Raw genomic sequence first — 27,073 nt, 5'->3', positions numbered from 1 at the left:
TGATGGAATAGAAAAGTTTACAGTGGCCATTTGAAAGTTGAAATAGAAGATGCCTTCTGAATCTCAGTTGGTAGAGTATTTCACAATACTGGACTGCTGACCCTAAAAGCTTGGTTCCTTGTTAAATAAGCCTTGCCAACTCAGGAAACGGCCAATAATGCTCCAGCAGATTATTTCAGTGATTAAGCTGGAATATAAGGTTTCAGGCAGCCCTTGCAGTACCCTGGACTGAAGTTGTCTGGACCTTTGAAAATTAATACAAGGACCAGGAACCTGACTTGGTAGTAGATGAGCAGCCAGTGCAAATGCTTTAACAATGGGGCCACATGTTTTCGGCCAGATGTAACCAGAGGGAATCCAAATACCTTCCTGAAACACAGCTGTTGGGGCACTAATAATTTCTGTTACTCCTTTTTTCCCTCCAGTGACTTTTTGAAACATGACCCCCCTCCACACATTTCCCATTCACTTTTATTACTATACATTCTGCTATACGGGGTGCAATCTGTTCTAGAAGAATGAGAAGCCCCTGCACTTGCACTTGCGCAACCTGATCTCAGTCAGAGCCACCCTTTACACAGCAGCTCCATATTTTAGGGTGGCTATGCCAAAAAGAAAAAAGAGAGAACAAAAGATAATGCAGATTAATATAAATTTTACATATGCTAATTTATTTGTATATATTTAAATTTGAAGATAATTACTAAAATTTAAATAGAAATGCAATACATTTCACCATAGTGGGGAAGATGTGAGCAGGTTAGCTGTTCAGTCTGCTTCCCAGGTGCTAAAAGTTAAAGAGCAACTTAAAGGCTACAGCTTTCCCTTGTTATGGTTCTTTATCTTTTAACTGGGCTCAGACCAGACTGCCATTCAGATATACTATGGTATGAATTTTTGTCTTTTTATATTGTAAACTGCCCTGTGTTTCTTGGATGAAGGATGGTATTGAAATACCACTACTACTACTACTACTACTACTACTAATAATCTAGGACTGCCCTTAGTAATGTAGGACACAAGGCCTACCATATTTGAACCAGAAAGCACCGAGGGTTCTGGATCAGGGTGTGTATTTGTCAAAACATACCATGAGAGAAGATAAAGCAGAAATTAAAACACCTTAATAGAAGTTTTACATTTTATTTATTTTCATAATCATCACAGTAATAAACACTAAAGTAGCCAAATGCCACATAAGTAGCATAGACAAATATATTTTATTTTTCAACTACATGTTGGCAGGTATACACACAGTGCAGTTCACCTCGCAAACACATAAAAGTTTTGTTTTGTAAATATAGATATATAAGTATTGAGGGCAATGATGCACAGAAAGATAAAAATATATCCAAACACTTATACTTCAAATCTGTGAGCAACACCAGCGCTGTACATGGATGTTATCAAACCCATTGCAAAAAGCCAAACTACAAATTATTAAAATATATATACTAGTTTGGGAGTGCTAAAGATGTTGTAGCCATTGCATATTCTTTGTGGTCACTGCCAGAATGACCAAACCAGATCAAATATTGAAAACTAACGCTAGCCTAAAAGCGTTGGTTCTCTACCCCTTTTTATTCAATGCCAGTACTTATTTCCATTGAATTTAATTAGGGTTCTTCAAAATGTAAGTGCATATTCAGTACAAAGTCTACTAGATAAGTTTTAAAAGGGATCTGTTGTGTCTAAAGTGTGTATTGCATCCTGTTGGTTTGACAACACCCACCCACACCCAAGTCTACCAAAGCTTCTTTCCTGCAAAGCATTTAATTAACTGGTGTAATTAGAAGCACATCTGTGATGCTAATCATATAGTCGTATAGCTAACCATACAGCTCCATATATGGGAGCTTGGTATGGTGGCTTGAGGTGTACTATGGACAGAAGCTTAGAGAAAATAGCTTGAACAAGGAGCAAGGGAGAGGGGTGTCTATATACAAAACAGCTCCCCGTGTTCTCAGGAAGGAAGAGAGTGCATGTGTGTAAGATCATTTTCCTGTATATATTGCTTGCTATTTTTGTATCTATGGATTGGTGCACAAGTATGACCACCGTAGCCTGTTGTGAATATGGGTTAAGCAGATATATGCAGACTTGAGCACATACTATATAAGTTTTACGATTGCTTGAGCACACTTCAGTTTGCAGCTCAACACATTTGTAACGTAGCTGCTAGTGCAAGTTGAACTGCATGTTGAAACAATCAGACAATTATGTGCTACACATGTTGTTAATCCACACTGCGGCCACAACACACTTATTTTTGAGTAAATTTGCACAACTAAACGTATCACCCAGAACCAATTGAAGAATACCTATTGCTGGTAGCAAAAAGCTCAAGACCCTTATAGAAAGCAGTGCCAAGAAGTTATAGGACAGGAATTGTCTGTGGTATTATCAGCCTAATGGAGAAAACCAGATAGTTCGCTGAAGAGTGTGTCATAGCATACAGCATTATTGACTTATGAGACTCTAAGGCAGGGTGGTCCAACTTTTCATACGAAGTGGACTGCAAGAGTGATTCAACATGAAGCCCACGGGCTGCACACTGCCTTGTCACACATGTGCAGGGAGGGGAAGCCAGGCTGAATTCTGAGGCTCCCCCATCCCTCACACTGCTTTCCCAAAGCTGGCTAAGTGAGGTGGACTTTTGGGAGGCACCATGAGGCTCTGACAGGTACCTAGAGCCCTCCTAGTTCCTTTGGCTTTGGGAAGGAGGCTGGGGGAGTCTTCATGCCTCTCTCCTCAAGCCAGTGCCTTGCTTAGCCAGCTTTGCAAGGGCAGCGCAAGGGCTGAGGGGGGGTCATCAAATTTTGCTGAGAGCCGCCAAAAAAGGCCTCAAGGGTCACACATGGCCCCTGGGCCATGTGTTGGACCACTGTGCTCTAAGGGAATAAAAGAAACAAGGTGCTGTCCCAGGAGCAGGGAAGAAGTGGTTCTGTCTTTCCCTGTGGCTCATCATATGATGTTTAGAACAGTGGAGAGCCTGCTTGAATAGATATCATTACTGTAATATTGTCTCTGGTGGTAAGTGTTAAAATTCCCTGTTCGGTGGATAATATTGAGTGATAATTGCTCTTCTTGGGAATCAAGCAGTCATGCCATTAGTGAGAATGACCCCAAAGGGAGTATGACAGGACACGGATATTCATTTTTTTAAGAGAAAATGGAAGGGGCTGCCATAGCAACATTGTTTCCCACAGTGTATTTTTATATACAGTACACTCATTCTCTCTTTCTCTCATTTCTCAATCTGGTTTTATACTATAAAACAATAACCATGCTGAAAAATCAGTCCAGAACTCAATGTTTTTAGATTATTTGGTGAATTTGCTGCTTACAAGATAAAGGTAAATACACCTGAAATTCTAGTAATATATATATTGTAGAATACCTTGGAGATACAAAGGCAAAAAGTATCTGGGCATTAAGATGATAAATACATATTTAAACCAAGAATGAAATGTTTTTTTCCAAAATTATCTCATAACCAGCCTTAAGGAGTGATGAAAATTATTATGCCAAAATGTTGGTAACTATTTAGAGGTCTGTCCATGTCTACTGATAATATCTTTTTGCCAGGAGTTATGGGCTAATAAAAGGCTCACAGATACAGTTTAAAACAATCACAACTGAGAAAATTATGCAACAAAATTTGAAGAAAATAAACTAAAATATTAATGCAGAACAAGTAGACATTAAAATTCTTATGTATGCTACACTGTGGTTCTAGATAATTTGTTTAAAATCTGGAAATCCAGTTACTTATGCTATTATGAAAAGCTGAGTATTATATAGATTTAAACTGTGCTCCACCTTCTTACTGTTGACATCAATATTTCATAATGAGAAATCAAGAACAACATTTTCTGAGATATTGAAATTTGGAAAATATCTAATAATACAAGCAACAATAGTTCCATCATACCACCTTCAGTACCCTTGAAAAAAATATATTCTCTTCAACTTACGTGAGCATTTGGATGAACTTATTTAATTGTAAATAAGCTCTGGTTTGAACCCAATCATGTCCAATTATTAATCATTCTCTGTTTAAAAATAATTCTAAAAATCTGATTCTCACAGCCTCTCATTGCAGCTAAATACAATTAGTTCAAAAGTTATAAAAATTGTCTTTTTCAGTCTCACAAGAGGCAATTCATTTCATTTCAATATAATTTCCATTCATAACAAAAAAGATGTAAAAGAAACATTTTCATATTTAGATGACCATAAAGAGGACATCATTTTTAAGAGTGGACTCAGATGTGCTTTTAGAAGTCCACTGTCCAGACTCTTGGCATGGTGAGTGAATGCCTGAAGTTGCCCTAGACTCCTTCCTTCATTTAGCTACAAGCTAGCTACAGTCTAGCAAGGTGGGGTTATCAGTATTGCCGACTCTCCTTTCAGTCACAAAGCCTTCTTCTCTGAAGCCAGCAGTGCATTCTCTTCAGGCCTCAGAAGTGCTGAAATGAGAAGCATAAACCAGTGTGACAAAAGAGTTGGCTCTGTTTTGGTTTTTTGCCAAGCTCGATCTCATTATAGCAAATACATATGCACATGGCGCTAACTTGGGGGCTGGATGTGCTCATGCAGTCGTTCAACCCCACACTCCATAAGCACCAGGGGCTGCATGCAACCCATGCTGCTTCCCAGCCTGCCCACTCTGCTGACAGGGATGGCTACAAGACCAGCCTGGGCTGTACCACCTGTATGGCCAGCACAGGATATCCTGGAGGAAAAAGGTACCTGCCTTTTCCAGGGACACTTCCCAGGCTTCCAGCTGTGTCCTACAGCTCTGAACCAGGAGCGCAGGTGGCTGCCATGAGGATGTGCCCTAGAAAATAACTGTTTAGCAAGCAAGGCACCTCATAACTGTGTGTAAAATATATTTCCTTACCTAAAACCTCTGATTTCATAGATCCTATATATATTATTTCTCAAACTCCTAATCAGCACTTAAATTGTGGAAAGGGGGCACAAATGTACTTGGGGCAACTGTAAGCCTAATTTATTATATTCTTGAAAAGAGCCTATTTCATCACCTTTGTAATACTATACCTCTTTGGGGGGAAAATATTCCAGAAATAAACCTCCCATGGTACAGTTAACACACATGCCCAGGAGCAATATAGTCCCCATCAACATTAAAAATGCTGAATGGTATACCATTGTCTCATTTTCTCTTTCTTACTCCCTTTCTTGGAAACTTCCATGCTATTCCCTGACTAAAATGCAGGAGTGTGTCCTAAGCACTTACTGAAAGCAGGATATCCCAGTGCAAACCCGCCAAATGAAGCAGAAAATATACGCATTGCCTGTATGATAGGCTTTGGTAATTAGAACCAATGTTTTAAACCATATTCAGTCTGATTGGTGTTAAAAAAAACACCTTAAAAATATTCATATCTTCTTCACTCACATCTAGGGGCGAGTTCAATAATGTGACAGTTTCACCGTTCAGTTCTCTACTTACAGCAGCTTTTTCGTGCTGCACTAAACATACTTTGGATAGCACATGGTAAACTATCATGAAACCCTCAAATTATATGCCATCCCTAGTCAGGATCCATTTCCTCCACACATTCACTATGCCACTGATTTGATATTGGTGAATATTGATATTCACTATGCCACTGATTGGATATTGTCACTCTAAATATATCTGTGCAGCTTTAGAGTTCAATACTCACTTATCTTCGTGTGCAGAGGCATTAATGACAAAAGGAATTTCTACCCTGTCTGTCTTCCCCAAGATCAAGTGATACTTTTCAAGGTTTATCACACACTAAAATTAGAGGGAATATAAGAAAACAAATTAGACAACAGGTTAAGATCACCTCAGTAAAAGAAAATAGGGGATACCAAAAGTTGGGAGGGGAACAGAGTTTTACCTTCAAAGATTTCAGTGTCTGTAACCCCAGGGAGAAGTTTTTATCATTATCTTCTGGAAAGGGAGAGAAACATGTTCAGATAGAGATAAAATGCTATGATGAATCAATCTAACACATACACGAGCTCATATTTCCATGAGATGTGTTAGGTCCCTTAGTGCGGTGGAGGGGTCCCTGCCAACTCAATTTGTCTAAAGCAGCTGGAGAAGAACCTGCTCTTCCCTCAACTTTACCCTTCTTAATAGTTCAGTCACTATGTAAATCTAATCCTTTGCTTGTTCTGTGAAGCCAAGTATTAATCAATAGTGCTGAAGGATGTATTAATTCCTTTTCTTTTCTGAATTTTCTTTTCATGCAAGTAACCATTCTTTCTGTGACCTGTTCCTTATATCTAAGTCACTGAATTGATTCCTCTGTAGAACAGTGATAAGAAATCATTGCTGATGGCAAAGAATTCTTAGTGGTCTCAGGGTAGTTTCTGTTGAGCCAAATTTAGAATCGTAAAGGCTGTCATTTATACATGAGAGGTGCCAGTACTGCCTGGAAATAATACTCTATCATTATTATTATTTATTTTAGGGTTTAGTGTATCACTATGACACTTAACAGTTAAAATTCAGTTCATATATACTCATATATACTTATTATCCAAATAAATATATGGATATTTCTAATACAGTTATATAAATTATACTCTGAGTTTGTAACCCTGCTGCTTAATCCCAGAACTTTGTAGTCTGATTGTCTTTACTTGATGGTGCGGGAAAAGCATATTGAGAGGTGCTTAATAACTTTAATACTTTCACTTGTTCTAAGAGAACATGATTCTGCATGCCCAAATTAAGCTAGGAAAAACAATGTACTAACTATAATCCCCTTCTTGGTCAGTCCCCAAAGCATTCCTGTCCAAAGCACAAGCTTAAATTCACATAGAAATGTGTGAAATTGAACTTATAAAGTAGCTGTCTGGAGGCAGCTGAAAGATAGTTTTAAAAGGCAATTGGAAAAAGGAATTTCAACTTCTGGTATATGTACTTATCCCACTTTCATCTCTGGTAAATGGGTTTTGCAGGACTTCATATTGTTTCAGAAACCTACAAACTGTTTTTGACCAGAGGCAACAGTGAGGCTAAATAGAATTTTCTCAATTAGACTTCCAAGGATCCTTTTAAACTTGAGGAAGTAGGGATTTAAGCTGTGTTCTCGTACATTCCAAGCATGTGTTCCATTACTGAGGATGGGTCCTTCCACTGTGAGTCACTTTAATCCAATAGGGTTGGGTCCAGAGTGAGTTAGTTGCACTTAGAGGATTGGAATTAATGTTGGTTAGTTTTCATTGAAATCAGTGGCAAGTAAGGCTTTTGCGTTTTCCTTTTACAAAGAGTTTATATCCTACCCTTCCTCTGAGGATCTCAGGAAAGCAAACATGGTTCTTTATCCCATTTTATCCTCACAAGAACCCTGTTACGTTGCAAGGCAGTGACTGACCCTAGGCCATCCAGTTAACCTCATGGCTGAGTGGGTATTTGAACCTGTCTTCCCAGTCCTAGTCCAACATGCTTAACAGCTCTAATGGGAGTTGTAGTCCAAAACAGCTGGAGGGCACCAGGTTGGCTAAGACTGTTTTAGCCCACCTTCCCTAACCTGATGTCCTCCAGATGCTTCTAGACTGCAGCTTCCATCTGCCCTAACCTGCAGAGCCAGTAGTCATGGTGAAAGATACTCTAACAAGAATGCCACACTAACTCCCCTAAGCTCGACTAATTCAGTCTGGATCCAACCAAATAGATTTTTTTAAAAAAAGGAAACTGACAGTGAATTGAGAGAGGTTTGGCTTCTCAGGGTACAACCACAACATATTTTTGTAATCTCAATCCAACAGATTTTAGAAACAAGTCAAAAGCCTCTCAAACCTGTTTACCAAATAAACTTACAAATTGCACCATAATGTACAAAAATAGGTTTGACAAGTACTATACTTGTATGGCATCTAACCTGCCTGAACACTCACCTGCCACAATTGCTGAACAGTCCACATGAATAGTCCCCATGGTAAGAACCAGGTGTTCTATGTGGCCAATCACTTTCATACTGTGTGGCAATGAAATCTTCTCGCCTTCGGGCTTAAAGGGTTTCATGTGCTCCTTTAATCTGCACAAGGAAAAAGTCACTGGGTTTACGTCAGGAGTTTGTTCATTTTAGGATGCCAGTACTTGTGTTGTGTTGTATCCTGGAACTGAGTATAGTTATTCCTATTCTGTAATTAGTATCTGATACAGATAAATAATTATTTTTATACAGCTTTATATTATTTGCTGTTAACTATACACCTAGATACTTTACCTTTCTTTCAATCTTTAGTCCTGACACATCTTGTAATTTTTGTTCTCATCATTCATATTTTTTACCAAGAGTTTGATTTGTCTTTATTAATCTTAAATCCTGCTACATCCCCCCTTTTTTTAACTCTTGTAATTCTTTCGGGATTGACTCTGTTGGTTCTTCTACAGATATCACTACATTGTCTGCAAATGCTTTTAATTTATATTGTCTCGGTCCCACTCTTATACTTTTAATTTCTTGGTTACATCTTATTCTTTGTGCCAATATGTCTAAAATTCATATGAACAACAAGGGTGACAACGGGCACTTTCAGAGAAAGAAGAAAGCACGGATGTTTTTGCTCTGTGGCAGATTGTGCTAGCCTGACTCGTGGGAAAAAGGAACAAATTAGTAAGACATTAAAACCTGGCAAGCCTTTTGTCTTTCGCTAATACACAATGTTCTACTGCTCTGTCAAGTAACATTTGAGGATTATTTGGATTCTTTTCATTTCTTACATGCCCCCTCTTTACGCTAAACCAAGACCACGTCTGGGGAGTGCTCAAGAAGAGTCTAGCGATTTTTCTGATCTACCAGAACTACCATCCAGCTAAAAATGAGAATTCTTCCCTCTGTTTCTTAGACTTGTTTTCTCTTAGGGCATTTTCATCACTGTGCTTATTTCAGCAATTGGATGAGCTCGGATAGGATATCTAATCCCTGCAGATCAAACCCACTGGGGAGTTTAGTCTGTGCTAATTTCTTGCCCCATTACATAATTGACAAGGTCGGGATGGTGCGTTCAGGACACCCACTTTCCTGCAGCATCTCTAGAGGTGTCCTTGAATAATGAATCTCTTCCAGGGCTGCATCCCATGTTTTCAGCCATGCTCTAACAGCATCCAAACAGGGTTATGGGCAACCACCATGTTTGGACCTTCCTAGGATGACCAGAGCAGAGTTTCTATAGGGAAAAGAAAAGCTGAGCATGATGGAATTAGGTAGGCGATTAGATGAGACAGAGAGAGCTGGGGAAATGTATACATCTCGGGGATCTTTTAAAATTAGATGTTACATTTAAAATGTTGATTATATAAACATTTAGTTATTTATTTTTAAAAGGGTTTTTTTTTTAAAAAAAATGCTTCTGATATCACAACATACTATTGGCTGGGCTCTTACAGAATCCTTCCTTTTCATTTTCTTTCAGTGGGGCCTACACAGGAGACAGTGTCTCGGTGGATTTGTGACATTCCATAGGGTCAAACCAAGTACTTCTGAGGGAACTCACAATTCCATAATGCTTGTTATTCTTTCCTCCTCACCCTTAGCTTTGTCCTAACAGTGTGCCTGTACTGGACTGACTGTTTTTTGTTTTTTTAAAAACAGTCTGTCCAATAGCTATAATTCCTTTCATTTTCCATGAGAACCTACTTTCATTTGTGCCTCCTTTGTGGTATTTTTCTACTGCACTGCTTTGCAATATGAGTCATCAGTGACTGATTTATGACCTATGCAGAGATGAGTCAATGCTAAAGGCACTTTGATACGGTTACTTTGAAGAACCCATTCTCCTATCTATTAAATGAGCTAGATTGATCAGAGCAAAAGACGAGAAAAATGCTCTATCCATTTCCTCAACTTTTTCTTCCTTTGATCTTCCAACAAGTTAAATATAGTACAGTGTATGACCAGTTCCGATAGCTAAGATGCCCAGTCCTTTATATAATTTGCCATCGTTAAATATTCTGATTAACATGTTAATAATTTCCATAGCCCTTTTCTGCAAAGTACATTGCAATTACTTAATGTGTGTTTTGTGCTTGATAATTAAATTGTATCCCACCCTCCATGCAAAGAATTCAGAACAGCAATCCTTTTACTTGGCAGGCAGAGACTGCCTTAGTCTTAGAGACTAACTAGTTTGGGCCCGATCTTCTATACTTCAGATTATTAAGATCTGCTTATAGGAGATAAGAATGCTTCTATGACATGGGCACTGATCGCAGTGCACTCGTGCCTGCCTTTTAGTTAAACAAGTCAGTGTATGAACCCATGTTAATTTTTATTGCCTTGTCAAGCAAGATCTCATTTGGTTAGCTAAAGTTTAAACATTTATCAGTGTGTTGGCATGGAAGCATGCTCTGTTCTGCCCTGGTTGGTAGACAGTACTTCTGGCTGAGATACATGGCTAAAGAACAGATCACCATATGGCGAGTACTACATTCAATGTTCCCTCTCCTTCCTTCCCTCCTCCCCAAGAAATATAGGCTCCAATTTCCCTGGCACAGGTTAAGATTGCACAGTCTGAGCACACAAGGTTTTAAGATAATTTCAAAAATTAGAGCAGACTGGAGTTCAACTCTCCCCACTGTGTCACAACAACTGAGTATAAAAACTCTTCTGACAAAGGCCCACATTCATGTGCTGGGTTGTGGCAAGGCTTACACACTCCTTATGTGCTCAGAGGCACTTTTTTCATTTGCATTTCACATGTTTCAAGATAGGGCACTGATACTGAAAATGGCTCAGCTTAAGCACAAGGGTTGAATAGAGTCGGTCACGACTGGACCTAATGGTCAGGGGTCCCTTTACTTTAGGAGGAAGAGTGCATGACCTTCAGAGAACTCATCCTATACCAATAACAAACTAATAATCTGCATACAGATCTTTATTTAGCCAAAGTAGCACCATCCACACACAAGAGAGGCACCAGCAAGCTTGAAATAACTCCCGACATTTGCAAAAATACAGAAAAAGAAACAAGAGAAGAGCCTAAGGGAGGGCCCAGTGCTCAGGGCCCATGGGATGTTGTTTGTTTTGATGGGAAGCAGAACAAGGGAGGTGGATCGAAACTGAGTATCTTGGGCAAGGAGATGGCTGCCCCAAACCCTGAACAAGAGTACTCCACACTGCAACACACTACTTTGCTCTTTTTTTTTTTTAAAGGAAAAAATTCACCAAATGATAAGACATTCAAGAGAGGAGGAGCCTTGGAAGTCTTTCTTAAATGGCTAGGGTGTTCCCACATCTGACTGGTGCACTGGAAGAGAACGTGAATTCGAAGGATGTTAAGATTAACAGTAAAACAGAATAAACCTTTTATCAATTCAATCAACATCATGTTATGCAGCCAAAGGCCGTAACAATCAGAAAAAATAGACAATATCGTATCTAAAAAGGAGGAATACAAGCTAACAGCTATAAATAATTAGCAAAGACATCTATCATCACCTTTGCAATTAGCAACATGGATTTTAGCTGCTGACATACCAAACAATGCATCTGAGTGGATTGCCAGCTGGTGGAGAAAAAGAAATGGGCCTGACCTGCTCTTGTCTCTTTCATAGCATCTTGAAAAGCAGGAATTAGCAAGTTTTTCACAAGATGGAAACACACATCATCATCTGCTAATTTGCTGCAGATCAAACAGCCCTTAAAGGCACCTTAGCAGGGGCCAGATCAAAAGCAGGCAACTCAGCCTCCTAGCAGTTGGCTTTAGAGTGGTTATATAGAGGGCAGAACTCCTGCACTTTTAATAGTTGTATAGAAGAGGGAATTTCTGCAGATACAGCTTTTAATCTCATTTGCATCTGATTGCCCCCATTGTTTGATCAGTATTCCTGTAACAAGATGTTTATGAGAAACTTAACATGAGATACACTCCAAAAAGGAATTCCAACTACAAACATCAGATAACATTTTCCCTCTTTTGGACACAGTTGTAGAGAGGGCTCCAAAGCACCATAGCCACAGACACAAAGTTATTCTCAAAGCAGAAGTGGGCAGAAGGTAGACTTAAGGTCAAAGTATAGAGATGATTTTCCTGGCTTGCTAATATTTTCATATCACTGCTGTTAAAAACACAGTTACAGTAACCAGTTTGAAAAGCTGGCAAACCTACTTTCACGTTGCAACACCCTAGGAAACTGCCTTATCCCAAGCCCATCTAGTTCCTTGATCTATCTAGTTCAGTATTGTTACCACCTAGTTCAGAAGTGGGGAACCTGTGCCACCACCCCCCTGACACTGTTGGAATGCAATTCCCATCAGCATCTGGGGTGGCACAAGTTCTGCATCCCTGGTCTGCACTAGCTGGCAATAGGTGCCCAGAGTGCTATTGCACTTACATCATGTTGGTGAACCTCTCATAGGCGTATGGTTGGCCATTGTGGGAAATTAATCCTGGACTTGATTGTTGGATAACACCATAGACCGAGGTTTTTCTAATGTTCTTAGGGTTTCAGTCAGGAGTCTTTCCTGCTCTTCTTAAGACTCAAGGGCTGCTTTGCATGTAAAACATCACCACCACTAAGCTACAACTTTTCCCTGTTGAATGAGAACTCACACTAGAACAGGCATAGGCAAACTCTGGCCCTCCCGATGTTTGGGACTACAATTCCCATCATCCTTAGCTAACTGGACCAGTGGTCAGGGTTGCTGGGAATCGTAGTCCCAAACATCTGGGGAGCTGGAGTTTGCCTATGCCTGCTCTAGAACAAAATTGTCAACTTTTTGTCTGGCAGTCCTTTACCTTTAAAAGTTATGCAACAGATAGAAATTCAACAAGTACTCAGTTTCCTGGTGTGGGAAAAAGCATCCCCAGTGGAATTTGTGTCTGCCATCCAGCTCTTAAAGGTAAAGAAGCGTGCTCGCCAAGTCAGCACAGTGCAAATGCATTAGTGAAGCAGATCTGGCACTCCCACTGGTAGATTTGCAATGCACTAACCTGCTCCCTTCCCCTGTCCATCTTGGTGTGCAGCAGTGAGGTCAGGTGAACACTGTCACATGCTTTTAACTAACAGTCTAGAAAACGAACTCCTTACCCTAGTCGCTCGAGACATGCAGATGATATGATATTGCTCTGACATCCAGTATCAACCACAACTTGCAGTTCCTTCCCAGCGCACTGTTGGGGCAAAACAGAGTATTTGAGAGAATCAACTGACAGCTTCGATTTTTATTTGTGCTGTAGTGTAGCATTCTGGAAACAAACACCACCACCCCCCCATTGTGATCTATCTGTGGAACCCTTTTTTGTATCACCAGTGGAGGGCTGATTTCTCAGTTACTAATTCTACTCTTGAAGAAATTCATTCTCCAGCTTTACACGTGACCATTCATTCAAGTTCAGTATTCCATCAGCCAGGATGTGCTTTTCATAATCTCATCAATTTTATCTGCCTATCTTATGTATGGCTTGGTTCACACTGTGCATTTTTTCCTCCACATGATGGCTCCAGGCATGTATTCATCCAGCAAACATGAAATGTAACCCCACCACACACTGTGGAGACAGATGCAGCTACTAAGAATGATCCCCCATGGTCACAATGGATTCTTAAAAATGCTGCTGTGATCATAGATATTGCCGCCGCATAAAGCTTTGGCTGTATTTGGGTTCAGCCACATAGGGAATTGGGTGCAGCATTCTCACTGTAGTGGAAGACTGGCTGAAATATCAAATGTAGGCCCATGAAGCATACCTGGCAACACACCAGGATGAGGTCTTCTTGCTCTGTTTTCTTTGGGCCATCCAGTTTCATTTGATTCAGTTTATTTGTCTGGAGTGAGAGTTCGTTCTTCTGAGAGCAGCTGCCCCGGTTGTGGCGCAACCTGGACATGTTTGTCTCCATCAACCGTCTCTGGAGGATGTTGTGTGGTTGCTTAAAGAAAGAAAAAGAAAATTAGGGTAGGGGGAAATATAGGTTGATTGAAACCAAACAGTTGAATAATGCTGTCCTTTAAATACATGCATTATTTATGCAACTCAAGAAAAAAATACTTTGGCAGCATTAAATATGTATGTTTGTATCTAAACACACACATACAGTGTGACAAAGTATGTAGCCCTTTGTTGTTGAAAAGTCAAAGAACAGGACTCAGCCTAAAATCTGTGGGATAACCAACCTCCTATAACCAACAAGGTTAAGTCTAATTAATGCATGAAGGGGTTAAGACCATAGAGTTAGCTGTCCTGGCAGGTGTAGCTCAGCTTGGGAGAGAGTAGGTAATCAAGACTTTATTCTCCTTAGTCTGTCTGAGAAGCTCAGCATGTGAAGAGTCTAAACTGGTTACTTCAGTTTAGCTGAATGGCTCTTAAAAGCAACTCTTGAGTTCCCCTATCAATAATTTAGGAACTTTCACCACTTTTACTAAGTCAAGTTTCGTTGTCTGTTCAGCTTTTTCTGAATGCTATATGGAAAAGCACATGAATCAGACCTTTGAAGAGTTTGTAAGTAACCTAATTTTTAACTTATCAAACATGTGGTATTTTCCTATACTGAGGAAGAGGAGCATTTTGCAACTCATATGAACATATTTTAAAGGTCTAATTGCCTTTATTTCCACGCTTTACTTTGCTACATATTTTGTGTTTTTAAAACTCTGCTTGGGTTCTCTCACTGAAGAGTACTTTCCTCAAACCTGAATCTTGCCATCTAGGGAATTCTCCTTTTATACCTATTTTTTTTTCTTGCAGTCAACAAAGTCCTCATCCCAAAGGTTCTGCATGGAGAAAATGGCAGGCTGAAATTTATAAAGGAGTGGATAATTTCTGTTGTCATTCAGTATTTACAAATGGTGGTTCAAAGATATTTCAGGACATTTTGACATATTTAGTTGCTTGGATGAGGAAAACAATTTCACATACAGGGGACAGGAGTGCAATTTGGAAAAAAGCATTATCACTAATTTTCTAAAGGAGAGTATATTTATCACTAAAGAGTGAAGCAGCATGTAAAATTTAGTAAGTGGCATAAATATGTTGCTATTATTTTAATGTGCGCACAAACACAGTAGGCTAATGTCGGAGATATTGGGGAAATAATTTTTGAGGATGTGGTTTTGTGGTGCCCATTCACTGTTTTCTCTGCATTAGAACAGCTCCAATCACAGGTATATCAGGGATTTTATGTGGAAAATTTAAAAAGTTCAGTTGAGTTCTGTGGACTTCCTGGGCAGGTTTTTCATTTTGCCTTTGGCTCTGGGATGCTGAAGATATTTTGCTCAGTTCTGAAGGCATGCAGACACTTGCAGCCTGGAAGCTTCTGAGTAAACATGCATTGGATTGAACTGCATTTATTATTAAGGATGCCTTTAACAACTTCATGACATTCAAATTCCAGTTGTGTTGCTTTCCAACTGCTGCATTTCCAAAGCCATAGCCATTAAAGACATAGAGCTTCCCTGAACAAAAGTGAGGCTGCTCTAATTGTAATACTGTATATCCTACATAAGTAGTCTTATAGTACTGGAACAGGGAATATGAGTGCAAAAGCCAGACCAGGATAAAGATATACTATAAAGAATCAGGGGGGTCTAGTATTTCCATTTTCTGCTTGGTAGTACATGACAGGATGAACATTCTCTCAGCCTTGGGACTCCCCATTTCTTGGGACTTGGGATGCAATGGTTGCAATAATTCTAAATAAAGACTAAATGCAAAGTTCAGACAATGTTTATTTGATTTGGCCAAATAAATTACTATTGAGCAATTATTACTCTTAGTGCCAAGACTTTGTAGCTGTGGGCTTTCCCCAATCCCTTCCTTCTTCCTTGGACTCTCTTCTCATCCTCCTCCCTCTCTCCTTCTTTAGGATGAAGTGCCTCATTCTATGCACTTTTACTCTCTCCTTCTTCCATCTTCACTGTTGATTGTGTTATTTTGTCTTAAACTCTTATAGTAAATCAGCCCATGTCAATCCAGTGGCTTTTAATATTTATTTGTTGAGTTTTACTATACAAAACTCTCTAGCATTACAAACTTGATTTTTTAAAAAATCTCATTCATGACATTATTGTACAGTTTACCATAAATTCTGAGGGAACTCCCTTTCCTCTGTTTCACCTGACTACCCAATCAAGGCACTTTCTTCCTGTCCCCCACCCCCATAGCACTGGAAGGGACTTTTGGGAATACTGTATTGGGCCGCTTCAGCATGTGGTAAACGCCCTCCGTATAAGAACCAATTTTATGCAGTTTTACAATCAGCCCATTGAACAATTTTCACATCCCTCATGTGGAAGAATGTGTTGTTAAGCAGATTTGGGTGGTTTGAACCAGAATCAGCCTCATGAATGTTGCAGTGAATGTTCTAATTGACTGCAACTCACCACCTCCTGAAAGTAGAATGAACTAAGGGGGTGTTGTGAATTACAAGATGGAACAAGGGAATATTCACCAGGCTGCTTTTGACACTGAAAAACACACATCAATAATCACTGAGAGAATCATAGAGAGTACTCTTTTAAATTTAACAAGCTTTTTTTATTATTTTCCTCTATCCTGCTTTCTGTCCTTTCTTCACAAAGTAGAAGTGTTTAAATATCATGACGCTGACTTTTTATATATAAAACACACACATCCCTATTTAATGCCCCTGTCCTTTCTGCAATCTGTGACATAGCACTGTTTTGAAGCCTTTGAATATTCACACCTGGAGTACGGTTGTGGGTGTGAGCATGCCACGCTTATTACATCACAAGGGAAACAACTGAGAAAGAAATGACACAAGGGATCGCATAAAGAACTTGAGCCGCTACATCATAAAGCAGTAAATTATATTTAAAGGGGTAAGCCAACATAACGACAGAGAGTGATAATAAAACAAACTTACTCTCTCAGCACTGTATGGAACACTACTAAAAACCACACTCGAGTCTCTCTCACATCTCACGTCACTTAAAGATGTTAATAGGAAGAAGAATTCGGAAGTGGAATCAAACATATGCCCCAGAATCAAAGCAGCCTTCACATTCACATAAAACACCAATTGAAGCCTCAGGCCTGAATACAATACATACTCTCTCCAAGTTAAGGAAAACTGTATTTCTGTGAAGTAACTAACCATTTCCATAATGGAACCCTCAGGATCCTTGTCAGATTTGAGGTTCTTTGGAGGAAACCATGACAGTTAAGCTACTATGATAAGTTTATAGGATGGCTGTGCCTGCTGTGGTTCTCTCTTCTTCTGCTATTCCTAAATTTCCCATGGACCCTCCTGGTTCAAGCTATATTATCTAGCAAGATTCATTTTGTGTCTGCATCTAACATAAATATTCCACAAAGCATTCCCAGCACCAGCTTCTTTTTCTTTGCTATCCAGTTCTGTGAGAATCACTGGTGTCTTGCAGTTACTCTTGACAGAACTAGACTGCACACGCCTTAAGGCAAGATTGGGGAATTCTTTTGTGTTTCTGCAGGCATCAACAAACTAAGCACTCAGCAAATATACATTAGACGATGAAAGGACAGAGGGCAAAGCTATAAATAATATTTCTCTATCACACATAGTATACTCCCTAGTTGTACAATAAGAACGCACTATATCTATTTCAAACAACCACCTCTGCTAAGCTGGTGAAAGAGACTGGCCCATGCCATGCTGGCTGGGGGCTGATGGGAGTTGGAGTCCAACATTTGGATAGTCACATGTTCCCCATTCCTATTCTCCTTCTCATTGTCCTTTGCAGAGATATCTCAGAAATATTTCCAGTGGCTTTTACAGAAAACCTTTTACACAGCTCTGCTTATAGTTCTTTGGACCTGAAGGGGAATCATAGATACATTAGGTGGTAAAATACACATTTATGCATATTTTCACTAATGCTTGCCTCTTTATGCATGACTTCCCCAATACACCTATTTTTGGTGACATATTTTTGAGTGGATAACTACATTGCAGCATTCGGAGAAGTGTGAATTTCAAAGAAAAGCTTTGTCCTAGTTTTGCATATTGTTTTGGGAAGTGTGAATTAGGTAGGTTTGCACTAAAATGTGAAGTGACCCATATTTCTTCCCCATCCTAAGCCCATACACACACTTTTGTCACAACAATGGGCATTTTCCTAATTATATAACTTATTCCTGAGTACTTTAGTGCAGGTTGGTAAGATGCAAAAGAGGACAATGTTCCTGGACCCTTAGAGGTTGTATGAGGAGTGACATTCAGTAGAGTAGCTTGTCATGCAACCATTAACTTTAGCATGACCTAGAAATAGATAGCAGAAGTATATAGGTAGAGAGCTGGAGCCTTGCAAATGAAATAAACTTCAGGGGGGAAATGCTGAAAAAGCCATGGAAGTAAAATGCAAGCAGCCAATATATACTGTATATATTAGATTATGAGTCATGATAGACAAGTAACATGATATTTTAGTTAACTAGCAATCAGCATAATGAACAGGCAGTAATTGCTAAAAATTAGTATGTGTAATGTAACATTTAAAGCAATATTTCATACTGTCTTGCATATCTGCACTATCTTGTTTGACCTTTTAGTTATTCTAGACATAACCCATCTTTCCAGAAAGTTCAATGCTGCTAACACACACAAATAACTGTCTCTATAGGAAATACAATTAGAAAATATGAGCAAGATACAAAAAAATGCAAACAAGAAGAAACTGGGCAGTGAAAACCAGAAAGATATAAGAACTGCAGTAAAAAATCATCTAACAGAGGCTTCCTGAAAAGGAAGATTTGCACTTTGGAAAAGCTTAGAACTCCCTTTATCTGAATCTTCAGATTATCTGAATCTCCAGATTATATATGTATACATATGTTGCACATACAACATGTTAATAACAGCAAATCTAAAACAGCAATACCATTTATCAAGATGTGTGATGTTTTAAATAAAAAGGGAATATCATGCATTAGTTTATGCATTCTGAATGTTCTGCAGGAATGGACTATAAGAATGGAGAAGGTTGGACAGTAAATGAAGTGGATAAAATAATCTGGTGAGGAAACACAGTCCATCAGCGGGTTGTTTCCAAGGAAGTGATCTTTTTCCCTGGCAAAAACTAAGGGGTGAGACCATCTGTCTTTGCCTCAAATTTTTAGTTAAATTATACTTTGATATTTCTGCTAGCATCCCTCTACCATACAGCCAGAATTTATAAAACATGGAATTTATATGCAGAAAAGGCCTTCCCAAATGATCTTTACAACCCTGGATTTTATTTTTACCACTATGTTAATTAGCTTCAATCTAAACACTAGTTGTACAATATCCCCTTTGGGTGTTTTTCATGGAGAAAGGCTCGGGATGTAATTTTTCTTTATTTTAGTGAGGGCTTTGATAAAAAACCCCGTGATATTCTTGTGCAGAAGCTGGTAAAATGTGGCTACAAGGAGTTAGGTGGATTTGTAGCTGGTTGACTGACAAAACACAACGAATGCTCACAAACAGTTTTGTCAGCCTGGGAAAAAGTGATAAGTGGGGTGCTGTAGGGTTGTGTCCTGTGCCCAGTGTTCGTTCAACATCTTTATAAATTACTTGGATGAAATCAAATTTGTAGATGACACTAAACTGGGAGGGGTAGCTAATGTCCAGTTCTGGGTATCACAATTTAAGTATATGGAGAACCTGGAACGTGTGCAAAAGAGGCTGACCAAGATGATAAAGGGTCTGGAAACCAAACTATATGAGGATTGATGGAGGGAGCTGGGTTTGTTTAGCCTGAAGACGAAAAGACTGAGAGGTGATAGGATAGCCATCTTCAGATATCTGAAGGACTGTCACATGGAAGATGGAGCAAGCTTGTTTTCAGCTGCTCCTGAGGGTAGCACCTGAACCAATGGATTCAAATACAATTAAACATTAGGAATAAATTTCTGGTGTAATAGTAAGGACTATTCAACACTGGATTGGATTACCTTGGAAGGTGGTGGACTCTCCTTCATTGGAGGATTTTAAGGAGAAGTTGGAGGGCCATCTGTTAGGGATTCTTTTGCTGTGATTCCTGCGTTGCAAGGGATTGGACCAGATTGCCCTTGGGGTCCCTTCCAAGTCTACAACTCTATGATTCTGTGTGTACAAAGCGGGAGGCCACATGCGAGAATTGTTGAATGCATAGACTACAAATTCTTGGCTGCAGCTCCTTGCCTTGGGATCAAGCTGAATGATAGATAGGTGTGCTTCATTTTTCTCTTACATGGGGATAAGGGAATAACTTCTCCCGAGTACCTCCTGTTAGGTCTCTGTGAGAACAGGATGGGCCGTGGTTATAGGTTCAGGTAAAAAATAGGGGGTATGGTCCCCTCACATTTTTCTGGTGCCCCCCCTCCGCCCTTCAGATTGCTACCAGTGGCTGCTGGGAATGGCAACATAGGGACATGTGAAGCTGCCTTATATTGAGCCAGACGATTGGCTCATCAAGATCAGTACTGTCAACACTGACTGGTGGTGATTCTCCAGGGTTTTTGACAGGAGATGCCAGTTACTGAACCTGGGTAATACCTTTTGCATACAAAGCATGAGCTCTGCTTCACAATTGTTCTAAGACCCATTTGACCTGAGCATTATAGTTCTGTCCTAGAAAGGCTGTAAATGTTGATAAGATGGAGAGGTTTGTCTTGTTACTGATAATATGGCAGGGAACGTCAGGTGAGTTTCTGCAATCAACCGGCTGTTCCACTAACATGGAATTATTAGTTCAGGGGCCCAAACCTCTTTCTTGCTGGAAATCCCGCCTGCCTGGCTGACATTGGCCTTTTAAGAGCTCATTCTGGAGTGGAAACATGTTTCAGATTGCAGCCCTGTAACTGCCTTTTTCTTTTTAAAAAGTAACAAATGTAAGCATTTTTTTAAAAAGAAATACCGGTAGATTATAATTTCACATGTACTTTAGCCTTAAACATGTTTTCTCTCTTTTGTTTAATGTGCCTATTATTATTTATATGTGGTTTGGAGATGTGTGCAAGTAGGTAGCTCTGGGTGGGAGGAGAGAAAGCAAACACCACAGCTTCATTTATATAAAGGAAATAAACCTTCTGATGCAGTAAATCACAATAAATGCTGTGACAAAACTGGGGGACAGAATTTACATCAGGAGGCATAGATATGTGGCAAAAGTGTCATCATTTGTGTACCTATAAATTGATTGTTATATATTAAGAACCTGTGTTGAAGAATTGCAATATTGGATTTATATCAGTCAGAAACACTAATTCCAAAGATGTGTGCCGTTATAATTCTTTACAGCGGTTTGCTTTGTGCCAGTAGAGCTATATACCTGACTGTGCTGGATGTCGGCTGCAATCATAGAATCATATGCCTGGTTACTCCCATTTATTAAGAATGCAGTTTTGCATGAAAATAGAGGGTGCTGTGATGTTTAAACAATTTATCCCCAGTCCTGTCTCTGCTCTGCCCCTTCTCTGACCTCTTCTATAGTTAACAGTTTTGCATAACACTGCCACACTTTTATTTACTGAAGCCAACCGCTGCTAATGTAGCAGGTGGGCTATTGCACTGTGTTAAATTGTGGCAGCATGCAGATTCCACAGGTTGTGATGTGGTTCTTTGGTGGCACAGTGGCAGCCATGTATTCCATCTTTCTCACTGGCAGTGAGTATGTTCTGTTACAAGAGAACCAATTGCAACTTCTTGCTGGAAACTTCATTTTAATACTGTATTGTCAGTAGCAAGAACAAATCACAACCTTTCTTTTTTTAATCATAACATAGCAAGTGTTACTTTTGAGACATACAAAGAGGTTGCATATTGATAAAAGCTGAATCTACAAATGTGTATAAATGCCCTGAGCTAGCTGGCCATGTCGAACTGCAGCTTCCATTTCCTTGGCTTTGAAAGCCTTCACTCGATCTTCTAGACTTGGAAAGGTGTTAAGATGGGGAGCAATTTTCCGAAATTGTGGCATGATCCACAGAGGATCTTTCTTTACTGGAATTTGATACTTCCTCAGCATGACAGCCCGTGTATCATATATCTTTCCTCGCCTTTTCTTATGCTTGTTTTCTTTAACATATACACAGTTTTTTCGGTTCTCCTCCACCCATTGGTCCCCAAACTTATGTTGAAAGACATCTATGAAGGGGGTGGAAGGACGATAGGGCCTCCCATAGGTCATGGCATCGGGAAGACGAGGTGGATCCCTTGGGAACCTATCCCCATCAGCTCCTTTGCGGCGCACATCATGGTGTTGGCGATACAGGTAGTGTTCCTTTGCTGTGAAAAGACCAGCTTTTATTCCTCTATAGTTCATGACTATGTAGTCCTTTGGCTTCTCCTTCTTTTTGGTGACAGTGGGTGTCATTACCCGCCAGTTCCCTATTGCTTCAGGCATTCCTCCATCGGTCCCGCGTAGAGTTAATCCATACACAAAATCTGAACCAGGAATCTTTGCACACCTTCTGAGGGTCCTTCCTAGCTCTGGTTTTAGAATGAGGTGGTTCTGAAACATGGTGTCTCTCACCAGTCCAAGCCTGTCATTTTCTGTCCCTGGCTTGATATCATCCCTGGTCAGTGGTAGCAGTGGGGGTGGGCAAATGTCACTAACGCTGGCCCTCCTCTTCTGCTTATCAAGGTACCTTCTTACGAATGATTCCATTGCTGATCAATAAGTAGTAATCAAACACTTCATGCTCTCTCTCTCTCTCTCTCTCTCTCTTTCCAAACAAATATTTGATGCAGGCCTCTCTGGCCACTTGAGTGTAACCTGAAGCCTTGGGGTGACATCACAAACCATGCAAAATTTATTGTTGTGATTCACTGTGTCATCAAACCCTGATCTATTCATTCAGTAGATGTCAGTAAGTCACTCAATACGGTGTGTGTGTGTGTGTGTGTGTGTGTGTGTGTGGTTGGAGAGCAGGGAGGAGGGCATTTTCAAACGAAATGATGTTCGTTAAACAGGAGGATGGTTATCTCAGGTGTTTGACTTCCATTTTTAGGAAAGTTAACACTTAATTTCTAAAGCATAGGTGGCTAACACTTTTCAGGACAAGAACTACATTGACCCATAGCTAAGCTTCTGGGTACTTTTTATCAAAGTGGGCAAGTGTAAATGTTGGCGTGGACAAAGCAAGTGGATGTGGCTAAAGTGTAAAAGTGGGCTCTATTAAATATAAAATTATTTAAGCTCATTTATTCTTCCTTATTAAATTCATGGAGCAATAAGCATTCCTCCCCTTTTAAACTGCCACATGCTCTCTAGTTTGTACTCTGTCTCTCTGACTTCTGGCTCTGAACTCTCACAACTACACAGGTGAAGCACTCTGTGCTTTATATAGTTTCATAACTTCAGCTGCTCTTGAAAATGACGGTGAGAAGCCAGCTCTGTTTGGAAGCCATCAGTGTACAGGAAGTGCTGCTCACAAAGATTGTAAAGCACTGCAGAAGGGCCCTCTATAAAGAAATTTGGGGGAATTGTTTGGTGACCCATGGAGTAAAAACACAATGAACACATTTTTAGGACTTGCACAACACAACCATCAGTTCAAGAAATATTGTATTCCAGGTCAACAGAAGTATAGTGTCCTAATCAAGAGAAGTAAAAGTACTGCTCTATTCTGCCTTGGTCAGACCGCATCTGGCATACTATGTTTATTTCTGGGCAAAACAGTTTAAAAAAGATATTGACAAGCTGGAACATGTGCAGAGGATGGCGACCAATATTATCAAGGAACAGTTATGAGGAGTGGTTAAGGGAGCTGGGTATGCTTAGGCTGGAAAAAAGAGACTAAGAGGAGATAGGATAAAGTAAAGGTAAAGGGACCCCTGACCATTAGGTCCAGTTGTGACGGACTCTGGGGTTGCGGCGCTCATCTCGCTTTATTGGCCGAGGGAGCTGGTGTACAGCTTCTGCGTCATGTGGCCAGCATGACTAAGCTGCTTCTGGTGAACCAGAGCAGTGCACGGAAACGCCATTTACCTTCCCACTGGAGCGGTACCTATTTATCTACTTGCCCTTTGATGTGCTTTCGAACTGCTAGGTTGACAGGAGCAGGGACCGAGCAACGGGAGCTCACTCTGTCGTGGGGATTCAAACCACCAACCTTCTGATCAGCAAGTCCTAGGCTCTGTGATTTAACCCACAGGAGATAGGATAGCCATCTTCAAATATCTAAAGGGCTGCCAAATGTTTTCTCTTACTCTGGAGGGCAGGACCCGGACCAACAGATTCATGTTACAAGGTAGGAGATTCTGACTAAACATCAGGAAGAACTTTCTGACAGTAAGAGCTGTTCAACAGTGGTATGGACTCCCTTGGAAGGTGGTGGACTCTCCTTCACTGGAGGTTTTAAGCAGAGGTTGGATGGCCATCTGTTGGCTGCTTTAGTTGAGATTCCTGCATTTCAGGGGCTGGGACTACATGATCCTTAGGGTCCCTTTCAACTCTACAATTCTATGATTCGGTGATCTTCAACCACCAAAATTTGGGAAGGGATCTCTGGAGGGGGCACAAAAATGTCTTCTGGATGCTGGATACAGCTACAGGCCATTGGTTTACCACCCCTGCTCTAGAAAATGCTAAAGAAGTCTTTACACCACTAATTTGTAATCTTTGTACAGGGAGTTTTATGCAAAGCCATAGATACGGTATAGCACTAAATGCCCCATCCCTCTCCCTTTACTAGTTATATATTTCAAACACTGTTGTTCACTTTTGAGTATATTGTGATTACTACAGGATGATGTGATGTGTAGGGCTCTAGCAAGTGCATTGTAAGACTTAATTTCAGTGGGGTTGTGTCAAATGGCTACTGGTCCAACTTGGGGGGAATGGCATATCCTTGATGCAGTATTTACCCCAAATGATATGAGGAATGGACTGACAGTATATGGGGTGCAATTTTCTCCTCTTTGGTGGTCAGACTATACGTTTTGAAGGTTGGACTGGAGTGTGAATTCCCAGAGTTTTAAATTGGAGCAGAAATCATAGTTTTGTCCAGTACTTGTTCTGAGGCTAAAGACTGGTATGGTTTTTAGAAACACCTCCTATATATTAAGCAAAACACTGCCACTTTCCATTTTCACTGTTACACATCTAATCCTAAATTCTGGTGACATAAAAACTATACAAGGTTAAAGGTTTTTGTTTTTTAAAAAGATTCACTATATTCATCTTATCGTCAAATGTTGTGAGTAGACAACATATAGAACTCGGGGTGGGGGATAAAAATCAGAATGGACACAACTTCCTGCTCAAATAGATTTTCATCCTGTTTTGTGTCTCTGATGTATGCTTCTATTTTCAAAAGCTAGAAAGCTTTGCAGATGTATGTTGTAGAACTCAAAGGAATATAGCTTCCCCTTATGTGGGAGACAATAGACTTGACTGAGGGCCAAACAAATGAACATCATCAGGAACGCAGCCATAGTACTCCTCCCCCACCCCCACCCCCCAAAAAATATTCTATCAAGGTCATGAAGCTAAGGGAATAATTTTAAAAACCCTCTCCCCAACACTGCTTTTACTGTTTAGTACCATTCGGAAACTGCTATCTGCAAAAGACAAGACAGGCAATGCAGCAATAAGGCCCCAAAGCTGCAGTTCTGAACACAGTTCCCTGGAAGGAAGTTTCACTGAAATCAACTGGAACCATGTTGAAGCAGCAGGACTGGAATTTACCTTAATAAAGAGAAGCTAAAGTACAAACTCAGGAAGTCATCACCTGTGCTTGATCTCCAGTTTTCTTATTACAAAACTATGCCTAATCTGATCAACTCACCAACTGACCAATTCACATATCTAACATTTGTACAGAATACATTGAACTGACTATATATCAATATGGCTGAATAAGGCCATCTTTTCTTTTCTTTTTTAAATCACAATGCAAAGGATGCTTGATTGCACTTGCAAGCATGGCTATATAAACGTTATGTCAGGGACAGGACTTTGGGATAGAAGTCCAGGGTCCTGCTCAACAGAATGAGCTGGGGTGGCTTATTACCACATTTTGAAGTATGTTTTTTAATTATACATTTCCATCTTAAAAGCCCCCCATAAGACCATAAAGTCCAGAGTTCAGAATTACCTAGCTGCACCACCAAATATAAACTATTTTTGATAACAAAAACAGAAAACATATCTCATGTAAAGCTCTTCCCCCACCATTTCCTCAGTCTTTATCCTCCCTCTGCATCCCCAACAGCTTAATTAAAATGCTAATTTTCTATGGCTTCCAAAGGCAACAGAGATCATTATCTTTAAAACATTTTTAAAACACCACTAGAATCAACAGACTAAAATGTTTTAAATCCATCCTTTTAATCTTATGTTTTCTCGCTATAGATTTTTTCACACACACATATACACACACAAACAGCATCTTACGGTGTCTTTCGAAGTCCCCAGCTTTTTCAGCCCATCTAATGGTAGCAGGTCAGCCGAGTCCTTGTGGTTAAACTGCACTGCCTGCTTCATTCTCCTCTGTTGTCGAAGAGATGCAGCTTCCCTCAGGTCCACATCCTTTCTGTCTGTTAGGAGCCCTGAGTAAAACATCTTTCCGATCTGTCTCCTCTTGTGTGCCTTTCTTTCTCTCCCAAGCTGCTGTCAAGTGTCTATATGGAAACAAATGCCCCGGCGATCTATTGTGGTGGACTTTATAACAGAATCCGCGTGACGTTTTTGAGAACAGCAGGTATCCCAGCCAGTGCGGCGTAGTAAAGGAGGGGTTATGTACACTGCAATATGTTACACACATCGAATATGGCATGAGTTGGCTCACAATCAGTCTAGGAATTACCAGCTTCCTTTTGAGGGGGCGGAAAGCAATGTTTTGCTGTACTAGGCTGTCTGTCTTGCATCTTTCACTCGCAGCTTGGGCTTTTCAAGGAAAGAACTCTTGATAAAATGAGCTAGCATTTTCTTTCAAAATAAACAGATGTGACCTTCTAATTTTATTTTATTTTTAAAGGCAGTCTGGTATATGTTTAATATGTATATATATTTAAAAGCAGAACCATCTGCTGCAGATGTATAAACCACAGACTAAAGTGTGCTTTCAAAATCAAAAGGCTGTGTGCATATACTGGCTTCCCTGCAAGAATCCTCAGACACAATATAGCTTAGTTAACGCTGCCAATATACAA

At 40.0% G+C, this 27,073-nt stretch overlaps 1 protein-coding gene, 1 long non-coding RNA gene and 1 pseudogene across 22 annotated transcripts in view; 1 reads left to right on the top strand and 2 right to left on the bottom strand.

Annotated features, from left to right (window-relative positions):
- LOC308481288 overlaps positions 1-27,073 on the top strand; it is a 51,496-nt gene that overhangs the window by 13,533 nt on the left and 10,890 nt on the right. For 2 of the 18 annotated variants that reach the window (XR_013988559.1, XR_013988561.1), the window contains exon 5: positions 26,529-26,622. The exons of 14 other annotated variants lie outside the window; for them this stretch is intronic. This is a non-coding gene — a long non-coding RNA (uncharacterized lncRNA). Of the gene's footprint in view, positions 1-11,171; positions 11,341-26,528; positions 26,623-27,073 lie in introns of those variants that run through there. 2 more of the 18 variants (XR_013988562.1, XR_013988563.1) reach the window with 1 other exon arrangement.
- Positions 1,130-26,542, bottom strand: NRIP3 (nuclear receptor interacting protein 3). 3 transcript variants are annotated; one of them, XM_081013372.1, is made up of 8 exons: positions 26,316-26,542; positions 13,709-13,888; positions 13,049-13,131; positions 7,912-8,051; positions 5,901-5,953; positions 5,700-5,794; positions 4,760-4,843; positions 1,130-4,472 (listed from the first exon to the last, which is right to left on the bottom strand). In XM_081013372.1, the coding sequence occupies exons 1-8, from the start codon at positions 26,481-26,483 to the stop codon at positions 4,457-4,459; spliced, it is 819 nt and encodes a 272-aa protein (XP_080869498.1). In that variant the 5' UTR covers positions 26,484-26,542; the 3' UTR covers positions 1,130-4,456. The 3 variants fall into 3 exon arrangements, with proteins under 3 accessions (XP_080869498.1, XP_080869499.1, XP_080869497.1); XM_081013373.1 differs by lacking the exon at positions 4,760-4,843; XM_081013371.1 differs by lacking the exon at positions 1,130-4,472 and having other exon boundaries at positions 4,492-4,843.
- LOC308481261 (cilia- and flagella-associated protein 77 pseudogene) lies at positions 21,617-22,704 on the bottom strand (annotated as a pseudogene). The gene has a single exon. The product of its transcript is annotated as a cilia- and flagella-associated protein 77 pseudogene (transcript).

The sequence above is a fragment of the Podarcis pityusensis genome, assembly GCF_964106645.2.
Source record: "Podarcis pityusensis genome assembly, chromosome: 1".
In the NCBI taxonomy this organism is placed as follows: domain Eukaryota; kingdom Metazoa; phylum Chordata; class Lepidosauria; order Squamata; family Lacertidae; genus Podarcis; species Podarcis pityusensis.
Note: the sequence above shows the minus strand (reverse complement) of the source record. Positions and strands in the feature narration are given on the sequence as shown.

Excerpts from the sequence above, each read along its gene's own strand:
- NRIP3 (XM_081013371.1), bottom strand. The coding sequence starts at position 26,483 with ATGTTTTACTCAGGGCTCCTAACAGACAGAAAGGATGTGGACCTGAGG. Across the intron at positions 5,954-7,911 it reads CTGTTCAGCAATTGTGGCAG|AAGATAATGATAAAAACTTC; the intron begins GTGAGTGTTCAG and ends CTCCCTTTCCAG. Across the intron at positions 4,844-5,699 it reads GCCTCTGCACACGAAGATAA|GGCACATCCTCATGGCAGCC; the intron begins GTGAGTATTGAA and ends GTTATTTTCTAG.